General features: G+C 32.5%; 1 protein-coding gene across 1 annotated transcript in view; it reads right to left on the bottom strand.

The window, feature by feature from the left end:
• Positions 1–22,182, bottom strand: part of Dach2 (dachshund family transcription factor 2) — a 511,265-nt gene that overhangs the window by 368,038 nt on the left and 121,045 nt on the right. Inside the window, exon 2 of the mRNA XM_052735012.1 lies at positions 4,966–5,004. Within this exon, the coding sequence (XP_052590972.1) occupies positions 4,966–5,004 (39 nt within the window). The remainder of the gene's footprint in view (positions 1–4,965; positions 5,005–22,182) is intronic.

The raw sequence follows: 22,182 nt of genomic DNA, 5'->3' as shown, positions 1-22,182 counted from the left end.
AGACTGGGTTTTTAATACTAACAAAAAAATGTTTTTACTACTAATATTAAAGTATTATTATCTAAATGCTATCTGTAGCAAAGAAGACTTTTTTAAGTCACTGTTAAAGACAGAAGTGTCTTTGATTTTGATGTTTTGTGGTTTAAAAAAAGAATAAATGTTTGTCAAGGTTTTTTTTAGACTCACAAATGTGAATGCCATATGATAATTGCAATTGGTTTTGTAAATAAGGAATCAGCAATATCTCAAATATGTTTTATTTTTTGGAAATATGCTTGACAAACACAACACAATGAAGTTTAGACTTTCTGTTTTTTACAACAAATAAGAGCAATCATAATATTTTTAAATGAAAGTATATTTTTCTTAAGTCTTTACAACCTAGTTAAAAAACTGTTTAGTCAATGAAATATTGAATAGTGTCCAAACTACATCTTTGAATTGCACTTCATAATTTTAGAATATGTCGTGTTTTAAGTAATTAGTCTACTGCTTATTTTAAAAGTTGGATAATTTGCATGAATCACCATGCACAGTATAGGGAAGACCTGAGAAAAAAATAGTCAGGATTCATCTGGCAAAAGTTCTCTCTATTAAATTAGTTCAGGTGATAAAATAAACAAAACAGTGCTTTTAGAATAGAATTTAACTGAAAAACAGGGTATTGGTTAGCAAAAATAGTGGTGAAAGTTCTTAAATCTGAGTCCTTCAGTCAGATCACAAACAAGACAAAGTGAGTAATAACCCTCAAAAGGACTCTGGGCTTCTTGTCACATTTGGACAATGAGGTCATTGAGAATCATAGGCATTTTGTCCTACAAGGGGATATATTTGTTGGAGAGTGGCTATTAGTTGTGGGCATTTAATGCATTTGCAACTCTGGGGATTTAAATAAAATCAATTTTAAATGTTTCCTTTCACTAGTTCGGCCTCTTACCATAGAAGACCATTATCAAATGAATGTTTTTTTTTTTCTAGCACACTGAATATAGGAAACCTTGATAGTTCTGCACTAATTCTCAGAGTAAAGATCCAGATCGTTCTAATCAAGTCATTCCAGAATGCAAAATCCAATTACCAGCTTATCTAAAAAGAAATAGTGAATTAATTCACTGAACATTCAACCTGAGTTCTCTTAAAATCACTGCCAGATTCAAACATATTTGAGTGATCTCTTCATCAATTGGAAACATGCAAGAAAGCAGACACAGTCATACTAGATGATAGCTAGCATTTTATTTTATTTCAGTTTTTGTAATATAAAGTTTCAGAGTGGGAAAACCTGAAGATAGACTCAAGATAGTATAACATCTCTGCCTTGTCCCTTATAACACTGAGATCTTACCTCATATTTTCTGCACCATCCACAGAATATTGTATATGCATAAATACCAATATTATTTTAAAAACTCAAAGCACTAACAAATACAAACTTTAAAACCGTTTTGTCTCTGATGAAGAAAAGAGATTGATCATTATATCATTAATGCTTAACAGATTTAGTTTTTTCAAAAATCAGAGCTCTCAATTACTATTTCTCATTTTTTCTGCTCTATTTGAATGAACTGTATTATAATTATGCTCGCAAATTTTACAAAATTAAAGTGATATCACAAAAACTGATTTCTGAATAGAGATAGCATTTTCTGTAGGTCATAAATGTGGGTATATATGTATATGTATAGTCATATAGATATACATGTAGATAAAATGTTGCAATTAGCCTGATTTCAAAATTCACAGGTAGTAAAATATATAGGTATATATATATATATATATATATATATATATATATATCATATTTACTTTAAAAATCAATGCCATTTAAATAATTGCTCTGATAAGTATGGGTTTTACATTTTCAGGCAAGTTACATACCATTCTCTGTGCCTCAATATCATCATTGTAAATTACGGATTATAATATCATCTACTTCCAGGCCTGATAGGATGAGCTGATGAACCCACAACAAAAAGAATCAATTACTTTTCAAATGTTTGTTTTGAATTTCCTTGTTTTTATCAACAGCGTTAAAACATTACAGTTTTATTTAGTTAACTCGTTGGTATATTTAAATATGTTGAATTACTAACATGTAGTACGTTATATGTAGTCCAACGGTCTGATTAAGGAGGTATACCAGTGGGGTACTTTGATATTTTTTCCTTCATTTTTTTTCTAGAGAGGTTGGAATTTGTTTCCTTTTAAAACAAATATGAGTTTGGATGACCAGTGAGGAGAGAAGTGTACAGAAGGAGAAAGCACTGGCGCACAGTGGGATCATGTGTTAAGGTCTAGGGCAGGACAGACAAACAAGCAAAGCCTCAGAGCACTCAGTTACCTTTAAAGAAAATCTGAGAGGACTCACTGCTTTTTCCGTTTTCAATGCCAAGCAAGAGTTCAAATGAAGAGTTTTGTTGTGTTAAATAAATTTCTTTTAGTTCTTATTTTGAACATTTAGAAAAATAAAGCTACTTTACTAGATGGAGTTGGGCATTTATTTAAAGCCAAGCCAATTTTCAATGAAACAGCATATGTTGTACACATGCCTATCTTTCCATTAAAGAAAAACAAGTGGGCTTCAAATAAAAATCTTAATTATTTCAGGTGATATAATGCTTAAATATTCTCTTTTAGAAATGGTGGTATTGAACTACTACATAGTATATTTGATTGATTAACATGAAAGTAAAAAAAATTGTAATTATTTTAATTTTCAAACCACTTGAAGGAAAAACTATATCGTCTATTTTTATGCAATGAAAACATCATGACATGCATAACTACCATTTTGAGTACCAAAATATGACAAGCTCTCCACTTATTTACTTTACTTCAAATTTCCATTATCAAGAGAGTGAGGTATGTGGATAACTATGATTTCTTTTGGTGAGTGGAGGAATCAAGGATTTACAATTACAGCACAGTTGGCAAAACCCATGGGCAACATCCTATATTTTTCTCTCTCTTTTTTATTGAACTTGTGAGCATCTTTTAATAGTTGGAGAATTTCACATAAAAGTATAGATATCTGTCATCTCTTAAAAAGTAATGCCTTAGCCGGGCGTTGTTGGCGCATGCCTTTAATCCCAGCACTTGGGAGGCAGAGCCAGGCGGATCTCTGTGAGTTTGAGGCCAGCCTGGGCTACCAAGTGAGCTCCAGGAAAGGCGCAAAGCTACACAGAGAAACCCTGTCTCGAAAAACCAAAAAAAAAAAAAAAAAAAAAAAAAGTAATGCCTTAACAATATAAGCCTGTATGTAGTCCTACATGGTAGCAATTTGCTGAGGTGAATAGTATCAGTATCCACCACCATTGGTAAAATTGTCTATTTTCTAGTTCACGCTAGTCCTCACTATTCTCTATTACTTATGGTTTTTTACTTATATTTCTAGCCTCACCTCCAAAAGCCTTACGGTTTATGACTCTCTTGGTTTCTCTATACTCACATACACTTTCAAAAAACACTTCATGATTTTTCTCATACTTTAGTAAGTGTAAAATTTTATCACAAACATCCAAAAATTTTGTTAATCCAGAAATGAGTTGATATAGTTATAAGCTATCATTAACTTAACTAAGAGAGTTTGGCATAATTTGCATGCCTTTTTATTGAGGAAATAAAAATGAAAGTGATTCCCATGCCTAAATTCAATCCCTGTCATATAAAGTCAACACTTTCAAGAGCCAAATCTAATTGCAAAACTCAATACATTTTGTTCAGTTGAAATTATTCATTTTCAATGTCTAGTTGATACTAGTCTGTTCTTCAATGATGTCATAGTCAAATACAATGTTTAGCAATTAAGGAGGTACATCCACTGTTTCAGGTCATTTGGGTATTATTTAGTGTGCATGATATTTAAAACTAATTTTTAGCACAAAAAGGTTCTAACATATTAGAAACATAAACAAAGTGATTTTCATTTTCCACATTGAAAATGTAGGGTACATCACTCAGTACGGTCGATATCTGCCTCAAAACCCACAGGCAAAATGTATCTTATAGGATACATATAAAAAACATGGAGCCAAGGAAGGAGGAAAAATATCATCAAAAAAGAGATTTCACTTGAGCAGAGCACATGGAAATAATCATGGAACATAACTGCCAGGCAATATCAAAACATACTGTAGGATCACGGGTTGCCTTCCTTTGCCATTATCACTCATTTCTACATTAAAAATCTAAAAGATATGAGATTCAGGATAACATGCTATAGATGATTTCAACCTAGGTGAAATTTTCATAAGTGTTTTTAGGAAATTTCAGATATAGATCTTCTTGAAATTAGATTTTTTTTTTTTACAATTTATTCTCAGACGGGGAAGAATTTCAAGTACTTAAGGATTACTAAGCATGCAAACATATTCCCATGCCTGACAGAACATTTCAGGTTATTTACTACTATTGCTGTAGCACACTTAATAACCTGTGCTGCCCTGTAAAAGTGAATGTACCTTCCTAAGAATTCCACAGGCAAAATGTAGGTAGACACTGAAATTACCTTCTAATTATTTTATATAAGTGTTATAGTTTTTATGTCACTGACTCTTAATCTCCATCAACTTGTAGCTTTTCTCTAACTTCGACTTTTCAGTCCCAGAAAGGGAATTGCTTACTTTGTCTGCAAGCTATCACTCTTCTGTGTGATCACATGATCCAATCAAAATTAATAAATATAAATGATCACTAACCAGAAATAATGAAACCATGGAAACCCCAATTAACAAGAAACTTCATATGGATAGATCAGTTCTAATTAGCCATTCCAATTTCTTTTTTTTTCTTATCACTAAGGATTAGTCAAAATTACAGGTTTGATGCTAAGATTTTTAAATAGATTCCCTTTCCTATCTTAGCAAGTATAACATAGAAAACAATGTTATGGAAATTGGGCTGAATCTGTAAAGGCTCCAGGACATTATCAGGGAGTTGATTTTTAAAAAATAAATACATAAATACCTGTTAACAGCTTGTTTTCTTGTCATTTGCCTCTTCCTTCTAAAAGGAGAGTGTAGCAAAAAATAAATAAATAAAACTGGTTAATTGAGAGTTTTAGTTAATTAGCTTCTAATTATTCAAGGCTTTATTATATTTCACAAAAAAATCTCTTAAATTGTGCAGAAAATTTTGATAGGTTACACACAATGAAACACTAGAAGGGAAGAGCACAAAGAAGTTAGGAAAGCCTGGATTGCTAATAGATAGTGCTTTACATTTATGGATAGTTATTACATATCTGGTCTAATTCCCACAGAGTAAAAATAATGTGAAATGTCACAGGGTTTAGGGGTTTACTCTGTTTGAAGGCAAGGTAATAGAGTTACAGATTTCTACTAAAGAAAATGGCCTCGGGTCATAACAATCCCCCCAAAAGAAGATTCAGTAATGTTACATCTTTTCCTTTTCTCTAAAGAGCTTTTCTTCCCATCCCATTGGGTATTCCAGAACTTTGTGGGGGTGGGACTTATAATTTTTCTTATTTTTATATGACCAACAAGAAGGTGAAAGTAAGCCAATATCAACATTTTACTTATTTCCTAAATATGGAGCCATTAATCATATCACTCCCTATATTCTTATTTCTGAAGCAAGACTGAACTCTTTTATATCATTCACACAAGGGTGACATTCATGCGTGTGCGCACACACACACACACACACACACACACACACACACACACGTGCATACATACATACACAATCATATACACACTCATACAGACAAACACGCAGAAATCAATAAAACTTACTAAGTTTCACTAACAAAACAAACCTTCTGTCCAGTTTCATATCAATCCCCAGTGTTTCCCAAACCTTTAATATATGCGAAAAACTTAACTGATGGCTAAATAAGCCTAGAAGGACTATAAGAACCTTTTAACCTTTGCTCCTTTGCAAGTATCAAAGAAACTAATCTATATTGCACACTACAATCTTCAGTTACACACAGGTAACTGTGGAAAGCTGGGAGTGGGAGACGTGGCCCTCCTTTGGGAATAGCACACCAATTTCTTGTCCAGTGCCAAACCGTCAGTCTAGAAAACATACATACAAGTAACATTATATGAACTCAACAGGTTATATTTGGGGATATACATAATTATACAATTTTCATATGATGACAGTTGGTGAAAAGGTGGGCCATGAATTTGAAGGAGAGAGGGAATGGGTATATGGGACGGTTTGTCGAGAGAAAAGGGAAGAGAAAAATGTGATTAAAACACAATCTCAAAAATAAAAAAGAAACCATTTTTGTGTTACCACTTTTTTCTTCTAATGACTGTGTTATTTAATACCTTTCAATGTTTTGTTGTTTCTTTTCATTTGTTTGTTTGTTTTAAGAAACTGCTTCTTTGTTTCAAAAATCTGTCAAAAGGTGTATAAATAAATAACAAATACAAACATGTATCTAGGGTTACTAGAGTGAGTATATAGGAGGAATGAAAGAGTATGCAGCCTTTTTAATCTGGTTTTTTTTCTAGTCTGTCACTTTACCGTCAGCAGAGCTATTTGATTTTGTTATATAGTTCCCTTATCAAACAGTTTTTGAAAAGATATTCTCATAAATAGAATACATTGGTAAGTACCAAAAAGTAGTAATGTACATTTCCTTAACCAAATAGGGAAGCTATCACTATATTTGGGGGCTTTTCTCCATATAATCAATGATCCCTTTCTCTTTTGTATACAAAGCTAAGTTTCCTATCACAAAGGTTTTATGGTTAGATTATGAAATTACTTACTTCTGTGAAAAAAACTGTTGTTATTTCTATGTACTAAACATATATAAATTCATGGCTCTATTATTTCATTAAATAACTAAAATTGGGATTTTCCTTCAATATTTGAAATTGTCTCATGCCCAATATGAAAGATATAATTTATGGTAATGCCTAAGACTAGCTATATTGCTAAATATTTAAGATCTACAAGTTAAATTATATATCTATCCATGCTTCAGTAGCTACAAGGGATTCATCCCAGAATACCCACATATCAAAATCTGTGAATGCTCAAGTCCCTTAAAAATTGCATTTGCCCATGAATACAATATACATAAGCATCCTCGGAGTAACTTAAAATACATAATACAAAAAATGCCACCTAAAGAGATGTTGTGCTATTTTATTTAGGGAACAATGAAAAAGTTGCATATGATTAATATGGTTACCCAAGGCTTCAATTATTTTAACCAATGGTTAATTGAATCAATTCATGTAGCACTCATTGTTTATTATTATTGGCATTCTAAATAATATTTGATATCTATAATCTGACTTTTGGCTTACAAAGTATTACTTTTAACTATAAATAAAATTTAGTTTCTATACTTCTGAATTTGTTCCTTTTTGTTTTTAAGCAGGATTATGCTATGTAGCATAACTTTTAATCTCTATGCCTGTACTCCTCAAGTGTCTTGTGCCATCAAGCCTCACTTTAATTTTCTCCTATTGTGATATCAAATAATTCTGTGTAGATTCTTAATATTAAAAATAATGAAAATGTTAAGACATTTAATTGATTAAACATATGATGCTACTAATATTGCCAGCTCAGTGTAGAATAATGTATAGTAAAATCATCTAGCTTCCTCGAAGCTATCCTGGAATATTTACTATCCCTCCTAATTCATCCTTTTCTACTGAAACTTTCAATTTCTTGTACTTCTACATGTCTGAGTTGAGCAATGAAATTAAAGTCATGAACAAAGTCATGAAATCCACATGAATTTATTCTCAGGGCAGAAATATACATATAATTATAGTCTTTGGAAGCCTCTACCAGGAAGGATATGGTGGGCCATGCTTGTGGTCATGGGTGTAGGCAGCAGGATCAAGACTTCAAGAGCAGCCTTAGTTTCTATGAGCTCAATGCTATCCTGGATTACATGAAATCCTGACTCCAAAGCCAAACCCTGGCCAAACAAAATATTTTATATAACATAATATATACAAAAAAACTTTTCAAAATGAAGGTCCCCTAACATTTGGTGGAAATAATAAAGGTTCATCTCCACATTGCCACACTTCATTGAGACAGTGATTATGAAACTCTAAAATGCCAACAAGGACGAAATGCATTAATAATGAACAGGATGGTTTTTCTTGCAATTGAGAACATTTTTAGGATGGACCATATTGATAAATAAATTTTCATATATTTATTCTTCCAAGTATGAGGTTGGGAATTCAAAGCTCAACAAAATTCAAGCCACTGATTGCTGTGAAATGTGTAATTGTAATTGAATTGAGTTTCACAGAAGTCTCAGAGAAATGGATTTCTCACTCTTGAAGCCTGATACTTAGACCACAGAATTACATTTAATGATACAGCAAAAATAACCTATAAAAACATTGCCAGAGAGGAAAAACTCAATCTGCCACCTCACTTATGATCTTTTCCCCTTTCTCACAAATGGTCTCTTTCTAAATTTCTGGAATCCTGGGGAGAGAAATTTAAGGGGGAAGACAGATTCAGGGTAGAGTAGAGAGAGGAGGGGATAGATCTAACTAACACTAATACAAAGATATAGATATGGATATGGATATAAATATAGATTATGATGATAGATGATTGATAGATAGACAGATAGATAGATAGATAGATAGATAGATAGATAGATAGATAGATAGATAGATAGATAGATAGATAGATAGATGATATAAGGTAGCCCACACAGAAGATTATGCCTTCCCAGAAGCCAAAGGATGCCAAAAAAGCTTAGAACCAGGTGTGGGATACCTCCCCTTGTGTTGCTAATCATAGCTGCCCTGGAGATACTCCTTCAACAATAAAGGCTATTGCCATTCTTCTTGGTTGCCCACTATAACTTAATGGTAACATCCTATTGATGAAGACACCAAACATATTGGTCAGAGGACATGGAGAAACTCAGGTGGTACTTAACAAGAAGCTTCCCCACTGTCTATTAGCATTCACAGGACTGGAAGGTTCTATGTAGGTTACTGGGGTAAAAAAACATCCACAGTTTTATTAGGCAGTAAACCCTATGAACTACACTAATGACTGATGTGGTGAGGTATGCTAATGGGTACAATAGTGGCACCAACAGTATGGGGATAATTAATCAGTTTCTGGTTGGAATAAATGCCTGTTCGACAGAAAATAAGCACTTGCCTGATACTGTAAGTATGAGTAATAACCAGTGGTTGAGGAGTTCACAAGTCCCAGTAGTAAACCTACTATGCACTTTAGACCAACTGCTGTGGAGCCTCCATGGGACTGGACTAGGCTTTCTGCATAAGTGAGAGTTGTGTAGCTTAATCTGCTTAAGGGACCCCCTAGCAGTAGGATCAGGATCCATCCCTGGTGCATCAGCTGGCTTTTTGGAGCCCACTACCTATGGTGGGACACCTTGCACAGCCTTGATGCAGGGGAAGAGGCTTGTACCTGACTCAACTGAATGTACCAGGCTCTGATGCTTCCCCATGGGAGGCCTCACCTTGTTGGAGAAAGGAATGAGGGGTGGGTTGGGCGGGAGGGCTGGAGGGAGGAGGGGAGAGAGGGGGATCTGTGGTTGGTATGTAAAATGAATAACAATAAGAAAGAAAATAGTAGCAAACCTCTAAAAATGTATATCGTTCTGTATCCATAGATAAGTATTGCTTTCAAACCTCATCAGAGGAGCTTCTTTGTTCTGTGGGCAGTGGTTAATGATGAAATCCATAACTGATCAAACTGCGAAGAGTGTTACTAGAGTGATCAATCACAAATAAGGCATCTATAGCACCTCTCGCCAAGGCTCAGACCATCATTGCAGAGGAAGTGAAAAGATTGTAAGAGCCAGAGGTCAGGAAGTACTGGAGCAAATGAATGTCTTCTGAACACAACAGGAATGCTGCCTTCATGACCTCACAGCATCTGTGCTTACCTGCACAAGACCTACACAAGATGAAAACTGTCAACATTCTATCATGGAAGGAGGACAGGGTGATTAGCCTCCTTCTCTAACTGAGGATCTGTGGACAGCTGATAGTTTCTGAGGGAGGGATGTGGGACTTGGTAAGATGACTATGCTCCAGTGGTTGACCCATGCCTGTGAATATATGGAAAACACAAAATGGATTCTATGAGTTACTTTGAAAAAAGAGAACCTGAGGCTGGAGAATAGGGAAGTAAGTGGATCTAAGACTGAATAGGAACAGTGGTAAATTTGATAAAAAAATAAAATAGTGTGTGGAATTCTCAGGGAATTAACAAAAATGTACTTTAAAAACTTTTTAAAAACTTACTCCCATTGAATGAAAGTATCGTAATCCTTGAAGATAAACTGAAGATATTAAATAACTTTGTTAGTCCCATCTCAGAGGTGAAATTAAGGAGGATATTCCTGTCTAATACTTCAAACAGGGAAATGTACTTAACAAAACATTTTAAAGGTAAAATTGAATTTTGAGATTATCTACTCCAGTAGATTTCAAACTGGATTCTAAAGTTTAGTGAAATTCTTGGTGCATAGTAAACTTAAAGACAAATAAAAGTCATACCTTCAACTAATATAGTTCTTCCTTTTCCTATACAATATATTAGAATAAGTATGATAACTTTAGTTGATGAGGTACCCCACCACCACTAGCACATAAGACATGTAGAAAATAGTCCCAGAGATTATTTATCCTAGGTCAGAGAATAAGTCAGTATTATATGTCTCTTGATCTAATTTATAATGACTGCTAATTCTAAATTCCTTACATTGCTTACTATACACATTATTAGGAAACTGATTTCAGGTTTTCCTCCTCAAAATTATGAAATGTATTTTATCCTCATGTCATATAATATAGTCAGCAGACATTACATGAGCATTTAAATCATAGAAGAGACCATATATGGGATTCTCTTGATATTTCTGTACTGTCTTTAAAGTGGCAAACCAGGTTTGCAAAATATATTTAGATTATACTACCAAAAGATTTGAAATTCTAAAAAATTTATATAAAAATTGAATTTTAAAGTTTCTATTTTAATAAGTAAAAAATTTAAAATCTGCCAGTGATGAAATTAACAGAAAATAAACAAGCATTATATTGTTCCCTGCAGTATCATAAGACTTTATACCATGACTTCTTATAGAATTTATGATATCCCTCTAATCCTAATAGAAATTTGAGTTTGAGTTTCATAGCCAATATTTTTAAGTTCTGAAGTATAATATACCCAAACATTAGTCAGTTTTCCCATATGAAGGTTTGGAATCTTTGGAAATTCCCATATGTGTATGTTATTGACAGGGGATATATTTTAAAGTACTAGGTTGATTATCTATTTTAGAAAATGGACCATGGTCTTTATGTAATGAAGGAAGACACCCGTTTGACCCTTGAAATTGACACTGTCATTTACAAAAGTGTACTTAATGCAGGTTGTTTAGATGAAGATAGATTCCATAAGTCATAATTAGCTTTTGTCAGCTTGACACAAACTTACACATGCCTTGGAGGAAGAAATCTCAATTGAGGGATTGCTTCCATAAGATTGGTCTGTGGGCCTTGTCTGCAGGGCATTTACTTGATTCCTAATTGGCATAGGAGAGCCCAGCCCACTCTGCATAGTACCATCGTCCTGGGATGTACAACAAAAAAAGTAGCTGAGAAAACCAGTCAAGCAAGTCAGTAAGAAGGGTCTCTCTGTGGTCTCTGTTTCAGTTCCTACATCCAGGTCCCTGCTCCCAGTTCCTGCTCTAGTATCCTTCAATGGAAGACCCTAACCTGCAAGCCAAACCAACCAATTCCTCCCATGAGTTGTTTTGGTTAGTGTTTTATCACATCAGCAGAGAAGCAAACCAGAACACCATATAAGAAGAATTTTGATTACACTCACAAAAGTCATAAAATTAAATTGAAGTAGCAATTATACATTTAAATTCCAATGAAAATGTTCCCTATGCTTTGAAAAGGTAGACAGTTATTAACTGACCATAAACTTAGATTTGGTGGAACTACTTAAATAAGGCTGCTTCTTAAGATCTTTCAGTCTTGTAACTTGTGTCTCTGACACAAGATATTTACTAATTTTCTAATTGGAAAACAATAGAGTAAATAAATAGAGTATAGATGAAGCAATTTCTTCCCATACCAACCATCATTACTGATAAAAGATACATTTATAGGAAATATACATTAAAAATCTTTTAATGGTTGTCTTTGGAGATCAGATCATATTAACTATTGTATTTCCATTCTTTGAAGCTCATAGGGGATTTTCTTCATTCTTGATTCATAATTTCATTCATGCATTTTGTATTAAACTCTTGCTCTGTAGCAGCTAATTTGAAGTTATTCAATTGCTTTAGATATTTTTAAAACATTGGGTACAAGTGCTGATTTATTGAATTTTAGTTAGTTTTAAGGTGGATGATTTGATTTGAAACTGAGACAATAGATAACTTGCCTTTTTGCAAATATTATAGTGTCTATAGGAGGAATATAAGGCTAAACAACTTTGAAATTGATGATTAAAATAACATCATGTGTAATTATTTTTATTTTCAATACACCTTTCCTTTGATATAACTATCTTCATAAAAGAACCAATTTTGTTTCCTGTTCACTCTTAATTTATCATAAAATACCTAACACCTAACTCAGATGACGCCATATAATAATTCTTAGGAAACATTTGTCAAATGAAATTAATATTTTCAGTGTGGAGGAACACGCTAAACCTGTGGTTCTCAATCTTCCTAATGCTGTGACACTTTAATACAATTCTTCATGTTGTGGTGACATCAAATCATAAAATTTAGTTGCTACTTTATAACTATAATTTTGCTATTATTACAAATCATAATGTAAATATCTGATATGCAGGATATCTGATATGTGACCCCAAAGGGGTCGTGACCCAGAGGTTGAGAACTCCTGCTTTTAACTTACTCAAGAACACCATTATATCTTCAAAGTTATTTTCATAAAACATGTGTTAAGAATCTATTTTTGCTATGAAATGGTCACATCAGTTACGGTAGTATATGGATTTATATATTGGCCATGATGCTTTGCAAGAAGAGTGAGTATTTTTTTAAATCAAAGTTTATCTAAAACTGTTATGTCTAAATTCATTTGATAGAATAATAAATACTGATTATTGATGAGCAAAAGAGACATTACAATATAAAATCTTCTTCTCACATTTAGCTTCCTTGTGTAATGAAGCTAAAGTTAGGCATGGAAAAGTGATAGTTCTATAAACAAAACTCAGATAAGTTGTTTCTAAGAGAATAAGTTCATTTGCCAATTAATCATTCTGGTAATCCTACCTGAGTTAGTCAAGCTTCTAAGGAAGACAAGTAAGCAGGGTCAGAGAAAAGGAATCTTGGACTGGACATGTATTTAATGTATTGCTTGGAGGCAGAGTAGGAATAAAGAGGATTACTGTTTTGAAAGTCTATCAAATCCCTTATGCTCATTCCCTGACTTAATCCTTTACAAGGACCACTCTACTATTTAAAGATAAAATAAAATGTATATTCCTTACCAATTAAGAGGATAGATGCAGGCACCTAAAATTGCAAAGTATTAACTTTTGAGAAACTAGATATGAGTAGTTTACAGATTACCACTCTCATATCTAAATAGTACTATCTAATTGATTCACTCTTTTACAGTTGATAGAATATTTCCTGAACATTAGACAATATAATTGTAACATTTTACATGTGCAAGTGAGATTGAATCATCACTGAACTGCTATGAACATAAAACTTTAGTCTGAAAGGTTTTGGAGCGCTTTTATTTCTAATTGAATAAGAATGAAATATTATTTATCTTGATTTTCTCCTTGGTAAATGGTCATTTTTAAGTTATGCAAAGAATAAACTTCCTTAAGAATCGAGAAAATCTCTTCAAATATAATTGATACCCCACAGTGTGCATACTGACACCACAGAGGCCTCACCCTATCACAGCTGCTCCTTGAATCAATATTTATTTTACAAATAGTTACTGATCATCAGCTATGTTCAAACGTTTATTGCTTTATGTACTTGAAGAAGAAAAATCTTCAAACACAGTGTCTACTCCCAAGAATATAATCTAGAAAGAGACAGAAACACAGGTAAGAACTGTGGCACGATTTCTTGGTATACAGTACGCACTCAAAGATATGTTATTAATATTGAATGCATGGGTGAAGAAAAAGAAATTGTATAAGAATTTACTGATGAAGGTTATCATCTTTACCTGAAGTGGTCAGTGAAACCTTAGGAATGAGTGTAAATTTGATTTGGATATTGAAAGTCAAGTTTTCAAGAACAAAGCCTGGAAGAGAATAATGTTTTAAGAAGAAAACTGACAAGATAAATAGAATGAAATGGAAGACTATACACTTGGGGAGAAGATAAAAGCAAAGAGAAAGAACCCCTTCAACTAAGTCTGAAGCTAGCATTAACATAGCTGAAAACATACCGTGCAAACAAAGTATAGAATGGAACAAGGATAATTTTATGCATGCATATTCTAAGTTCATGAAACCTTGTTACAAATCGACTTTAACAGCATCCAACATTGTTAAGAAAAAGGATGTTGAACAAGGCATAAAACCTTGAATTAGTATCTCAAAGCAGACAAATACCTGCCTATGTGACCATGAGCAAACTGTTTCCTGTGCGTAAAACCAAGCTAGATAAACTGACCTCTTAAGCCAAAAAAATATGTCAATTCCCTTATTCATAAATTGTCAACAACCTACCTAAAATTCATTTATATCAAATTAAAATTCCTCTGGTAAGCCATCAGCATTTGACAGAAGTTGACACTACTGAGGCATATATTTTTCCTTCTATTATATAAACAGTTACTGCAAGAGCTGTTAGTAATATTCAGCATTTCTATCTTTCAGAAAACACTGACCAAAATAACTCAGATATTTTTACATAACCAAGGAAATGGCAGAGTTTTATACTCTGCATGCATGCTACAGAACTATGAGCTTGAAAATCTAAGAAACTCAATATTTGTTTTATCAGGTTCCTCCTCTTATGAAATGTGTGTATCTCTATCAAAACATCTATATCAGAAGAAAAATTGATATCTTCTCTCCATATGTATATTGAATTGAGTTCATACTATTTTCAATAAAATGTTCTTCAGCCTTTACTCTTTAAAAGTTATAAAAACTCAGAATTCTTTTTTTTAAACTTCCTCCATGATTTCTTCCATACTTTTTTTTAAGATTTATTTATTATGTGTACAGTGTTCTGCCTGCGTGTACGCCTGCAGGCCAGAAGAGGGCACTAGATCTCATTATAGATGGTTGTGAGCCACCATGTGGTTGCTGGGAATTGAACTCAGGACCTCTGGAAGAACAGCCAGTGCTCTTAACCGCTGAGCCATCTCTCCAGCCCACAAACTTAGAATTCTATAATGTCTTCACAGTTCAGACCTTGTACTGTTAAATTCAATCTAATCCTCCCTTTCAAATGCTACATTCAAACTATATAATATATATTATACATGTGAATATATTTGTGTAATATATATTCACATAAAATATAGTGTACTATATTCAATAAATATATAAATTTACCATGTTGTATATACATATGTATATATACAAGATTTTAATATAATAATCTAAGTGGAATCATGTATATGTTGTAATCTCATCATACACCCTGTAGAATTTTAAATCTTTTTTAAAAGCACACATGAAGATGAAAATAAGGCTAATTTTTATTTAAAAACCACTATTGGTTTCACTTCTACCCCAGGAAATTAGTTTTATTTTAAAATTTCTGATTGAAAAATTCTTATAAAGAAATATAACAAATTAGAATAACTGCCTTCTGACAATTACTGTCTTCCAACCAAATCAATCTCTTCAGACAAAAGTAAAATGACAGAAGAATTCATATAATTTTATGTTTTTAATATATTTAGCATTACCTTAACATGTGAATGTGTATTGGTTCTTATCATTCAAATGCAAACAACAGAAAAGCATGAGTCATAACTAATAAATATCCCCTTGTAATGTCTAGTGCAAAAGCATACACGCATAAGTAAATAATTATAGTGTAGAGAAAGAGTGGCTAAAATAAACATTTAAAGGGATGTGAAAGATTCTGGAAATTACATGAGTAATTGATGCATCCTTTTACAATAATAAAATAAGTTTTATAATCAATAAAAGCAAAAGAATTTAAAATAATGTATAAATATTAACACTGGTCACTTTAAAAAATAAGCATAAAGCCTTAATTCTATCTCCTTACTCTCTGTTCAGTGGGTACTTTTTGTGTGCCTCTAGGGCACTGTTATAGGCTTATTGTAATCCCTAGGTTGACATTCTTTACAAACAACAAAACGTAACTACTAAAACACCCCATAGATAACAAGATCAGTCCAAACATTACAGGACAGTACAAAAGTCTTTAGAAGTTGTATGTGGATAAACAGGTCTTTGAAGTAATTGTATTGATTTCAAAGGAAACTTTAAAAATGAAACCTCATTAGTTCCAAATCCTCTCTGCAGGCTCTAATGAAATAAAATATTTTTATAATAATTCTTTAATTTTTAAGTTATAATATAATTATGTTATTTATTCCCTTCCATTTCTATATATATCCTATATATATATTCCATAGTCTAAATATATAAATATAACTTCCGTTCAAATACTTTGATTTATATGTATATATTTTAGTAAAATTTAAAGTTAGACTCACTTTATTAGTATTATTCCCCAATTACTGAGACATGCTATTTGAATATTATGTGTTAAATTTGCAATATCTTAATAGAATACTAACATTTCATTACAGTGTTAAAAATTTGGGATTACAAAATTTGGTCAAACTAAAATTATCTCTGCTAAAGAAGATTTTATTCCTTCCACTTCTTCTATTTCTTGTTTTCTGACATCTTGACCATGTTCTAAATAATCTCTTTTACTTGTCTAAAATTTTACCTTTTGCCTTTATCTCTTGATCCCAATCAAAATAAAAGAAATTCCTTCTTGGTTAGCATCAATACATATTGTGTTCTATTCTAGGTATCAACTTTAATGTTTTAGTAAAATCATTAGATTCACCATCAAGGCTCCAAATAAAATTTCCAATACTACATGGGTATCCAGGAAGCTTTTCCAAAGCTTAAATAGAACTTTTACAAAGTTATAATTTAATACTGAATGAGTAGGTCTGAGGACGATAGTGATTTCCTCTCGACTCTTCTGTCTGTCTACACTACTACTGTTTTTCTCCTTTGTGGAAGCTGTCTATACTGTTCCATTGGATAGCTACCTCTTTCTCTTTACCATTTACTAATGGCTACTCCTGTAGATGACCTCTCAAATAATGTATAAGAACTTCTTTACTCAACAATAGCTCTGTGCATAGCATAATCTCCAATGTATGTCAATTTCGATCTGAAATATCATCAGCCATTCATTTTTCCTAAAGGTTCCCCAAATGTCATCTCATAATATTCTGGTGGAAATTCCTCCCATCATTTAATTTCTTAATTCAACTAAATTTTGAAATAATTCTCTTTTAATCAAAAGAACAATACAAAGAGAAAGAAAAAGAACTCCTCGCCCCTGTTCATGATGTGAATTTGAATCAATGTTATTAGAGATAACTGTATTGCTCTCCAGATATGACATAAATCCGTTCTACCCATCACATCATGTTTTTCCTGTGTCTCTCTACCCTTACTACTTTCTTGGACTCCTAAGCATTGCGTTACTTCTCTTCCACAAAGTTTAAATTATAGCAATCTTCACTCTGAAAATCGAGGGATTTCAGACTGCCTCCTCATTTCTCCAAGGCAACTAGGCCTTCTTTTTTTCCTTCTTGCCTATTGTTGCAATCCAATATGAGATTCTTAGTCTTTTACTCTGCTTACTTGTGAAGCTGTTGGTCTTATAGTGATCACATCTTAAGGAATGTCTTTGTATCTGTGAATACCCTCCCAAAAAAAAAAAATCACATCAAGTGGCAGTGAAAGACCACCCAGTTATTTCTGATGGTGCATTTGTAGTAGGAAACAATACATTTTGGCTATGTTCACAAATGGCATGTCCTTATTACCTCACATACCCTATTTATTCATCACAATCAGAGCAAATGAAAATGAAAAAACAATGAATAGCAATTTTGACACACAAAATAAGTCTTAAATTCTTTAGATACAAATTAGAGAGCATTTAGTGAATAGGAAGAAAAAATTCAAAGGTGTTGAAAGCCTTTACTTTATTATTTAAATCATCCTTGCCTTTACAAAAATTTAATAGAAAAGTAATTTGTATCCTGTTTTAATAATCTTTGGTGCTTAAACGAAAAACAATTAATAAATAAAATAGAATAGAATAAAATCACAGCAGTAGCACAAGAACAATTACTACAGATAAGAAAATCATTCTGTAAATTATATAAGACTGCTAATCAAGTAGCTTTTCTGTTTCCTGAAATTATTATGTGGTGTAGATATTTCATGGGCTGAACACAATATGCAAATCTACATATAAGTTTCTATGTGTTCTCCATAGAGAAACAAAAGCTTATAAACAGACTCCTGGATTCTTCTCAACTGTTTTTCAGAATTAAATGTAATTTTATTATTCATTGTCAGCCTTACAATCTTAACTTTAATGTGTTTGCAATACATGATAAAAGGAAAATAAAGAAACTAGTGAAGGAAAGAATGAATACTTACACGTAAGTATTAGCAAGCAGTTTTGTAGCAGACATTTTGAAAGTGTATTACAATAAATATTTTACAATTGTATAAAGGCTAGATTCATGAGGATATTGTTCAGTTGAGGATGAACAAGGCCCTAAGTTCAGTCATTAATTTTACTGAAAACATTAGGCTTATGACACCTACCTCACTGTGTTGTTTTATAACACAATCAATATGATCATTTATGTAATCAAAATAGTTTAATGTTAATCATAAAATATTTTGTGAAAATATCACAGATGATCAGTTAGGAAGAATGTTTTCTTTGTCATACAATTGAAGTATAAAAAAATTCCTTTTAAAAGTAACATGGCTTAAAGTCAGTTTCTTCAAAATTATTTTTTTCTGTTCTTTTTCTTTTTCTTTTTTGAGTTCTTTTTGTTAAGAAATTTTTTATTCATTTTACATACCAACCACAGATCCCCCTCTCATCTCTCCTCCAGATCTCCCCAGCCTACCCTCTCTCTTACCCCCATCACCTCCTCTGACAAGGTAATTATCTTTTTAAAAACTCAGTTTAGGACCATCTTATCCCAAATAAAGCAAGTAAATTTGGCAATAAAACTCTAAATTATTCTATTTATTATTTATTTTAGTTTCTTAAAATGTACTTTAACATATAATGTATATATAACTAAAATAAAAAATAAGGACATAGGTCAACTATGCTACTAGTAAGAATATGTTCTAAATAATCAGATTCACTTGCCAAGTAACTTTTCTATTAAACCTATTTTTAATCGGATGAAATTTGGTCAATATTACAGTTTCAGTTCAGGCATTATACCCCTATACTAGAAGTAGTCAAATTTCCAGAAACATAGAATTGTTAATGCTGAGATTCCAGGCTGTGCAATCTAGAATATAATTATTATCACAATTGAAAGTAAGCATACTTATTATCATTAGAATGTTTTGTTACATGTGAATTTTAATAATTTCTGATGTGAAAAGGAGATTCAAGACAACATTCCTAATTTCCTTTGGAATTCATGCTTCTAAATATAACATAAATCCTAAATTCCAAACTACTTGAATCTTTTCACTGGACTATAATGACTTCTATACAATATTTCTAACTACATTTTTATTATAATATTGTTTTGAAGCTGAACATATGTTAAAAATTCTAATAAATACATTTTCCTGTTGTAAAGCAAGAATAAACTCAGGACTTGTCTGACATAGTCTCAGTACAATTTGCTATAGGTATGATCATTTATATGTTTTAAAGAGATTTACTAATATGGATTTGATATTTGTTTAGCCTTTCAAAAGGACCACAAATGTATGATTCAAGATAATGTGTGGCAAGTTAATTATCTTATTTTGAATTTAAAATAAATATGCAAGTCCCAAATTAATAATTTTTAATTTCAAAACAGCCTGTTTTACATACCATAGGCAACACAATTCTAAAAATAGAAATGTATATGTTTTATTTTGTTTTCCTCCAGTTCAACTGAATCTTATTTCAAGATATTTGTCATTCTGTCAAATAAGTGTCATTCAACACAAGTTGTATATTACATTAAATGATTTTCAAACAGAAATATTTTGTTACAGTTATATCAATGTAATAGTTTAACTATGTTTTTCCTTTTATTAAACTTTTAAAGTGTTAGCAGGGTCAATTTAATTAAACCTATCTTCCCTTAACTAATAAACTATTTTCAACCGACACCCACTGACAAAGGGAAAATCATTTTTCTCCAATAGATATTTAGCCGCAATGTTGGGCATTAGGCCTGCCAACACAGAATGGACTGCATTGTCTTTTACACACTTTTTTGACTTGTTTAATATCTTTGTCTTGTTTCTTGTTTGTTTCATTTCTGGGTGTTTTCTTTTTCTTTTTTTAGAGGGAAAGAACATAAAGTTGGGTGGTCAGGGAGGTGGGGAGCATCTGGGAAGAGTTGAGGAAGGAGAAAGAACATGATCAAAATATATTGTAAGAAAAAATAAAAAATTGCAAAAGTCTAAATACTGCACTTAATAATGAAACTGTTATTTTGTAGAGAATTAAAGTCACTAGAACGACAGTAAATCTTTGAAAGGTAAATCTTATAAAATAACAAGATTACTGTCTTCACTTATGAAACAAACAAAAAACAAGTATAGTATAGATTCATATAACAGCAAAAAAAAAACTGTATGTAAGCAGAGAAATTCCAACACCATTAATTACATTTTAAACTTAAATATTCTAAATATTTATCTCTGTCAATTTTAATCATATTAATCAAAAAGATAAAAATAGCATATTAGCACAATAAAGCTGACCCTGTTGACAGGAGCATAGGTGATCTGGCCTTGCAAATGTGCTTGAGAGACCTAGCCTCACCCCTTAATAAGTCATATGGTGGTGTTGGCGAGGGAAAGGTGCCCTCCATCAAGTCCCACCCCTTGTCACCTGATTTTTGGGTTTTCTTTTAAATTTTATTTCATTTTGGGCAGGAGGTTGCGAGGGCAGAGGGCAAATATGAAGGGATGGGGAGATGAATGGGATCAGTACGCAGGGCGTGAAATACACAAAGAATCCATTTTTTTAAAAAGTACCTAGGCTCAGTGTGCCGGGCTCTGCTGACTCCCCATGGGAGATCTTGATTTGGGGGATGGGAGGATGTGGAGTGGCTTGGGAGGGAGGGCTGGGGGATAGGAAGAGGGAGGAGGTGGGATCTGTGGGTGGTATGAAGAGTGAGTAGAAAATTTCTTAATAAAGAAAAATGGGGAAAAAAGTCTAAAAAATATAGTCTATCATAAGGAAATCAATAGCCCTTTGCAATTACACGTTACAATGCTTACTAAAAATTGCTTTAAATTAGGTTACACCTAAGGAATTTCCAAATTTTAGACAGTAGACATATGTAACAGAATAAAAGATAAGCCATTTATTTATTTCTAAAAGCTTATTTAAGATTTTTTTCTGTATTTGGCCTCAATAATATTTGATTTTGATAGGAATTGAAGTGTTTCCTCAGAAAAATACGTAAAATGTATACCATCACTCATATATGCTCAGCAACAATAAGTGTACATTCTGCATCATTACTCAAAACTAAGTATTAACATTCTACCAAAATCTTATTTAGCTCATGTTTGATTCTTTAATGCCATTAGAGTAAAAGTTTTAATAAGTTTGTCATTTGTAGGATTTCTGTGTTTGAATTTTCTTTTTTATTAAACAAAGTGAATTTATACATTCACTTTTTTTTCTTAAGAAACTTTCTATTATCTTTACATACCAACCAGAGATCCCCCTCTCCTCCCTCCTCCCACCTCCCAGTCTTCCCACACAACCCACTCTCCATTCCCACCTCCTCCAAGGAAAGGCCTCCTATGGCAAGACAGCAGAGCCTGGTACATTCAGTTGAGGCAGGCTCAAGCCCCTCTCCCTGCATCCAGGCTGTGCAAGGTTTCCCACCATAGGCACTGGGCTCCAAAAAGCCTGCACATGCACCAGGGACAGAT

This window comes from Peromyscus californicus, unplaced genomic scaffold (assembly GCF_007827085.1).
Source record: "Peromyscus californicus insignis strain IS unplaced genomic scaffold, ASM782708v3 Scaffold_10__1_contigs__length_136768540, whole genome shotgun sequence".
NCBI classification, from domain to species: Eukaryota; Metazoa; Chordata; class Mammalia; order Rodentia; family Cricetidae; genus Peromyscus; species Peromyscus californicus.
The sequence above is the reverse complement of the archived record's forward strand: the minus strand, read 5'-3'. Positions and strand labels throughout refer to the sequence as shown.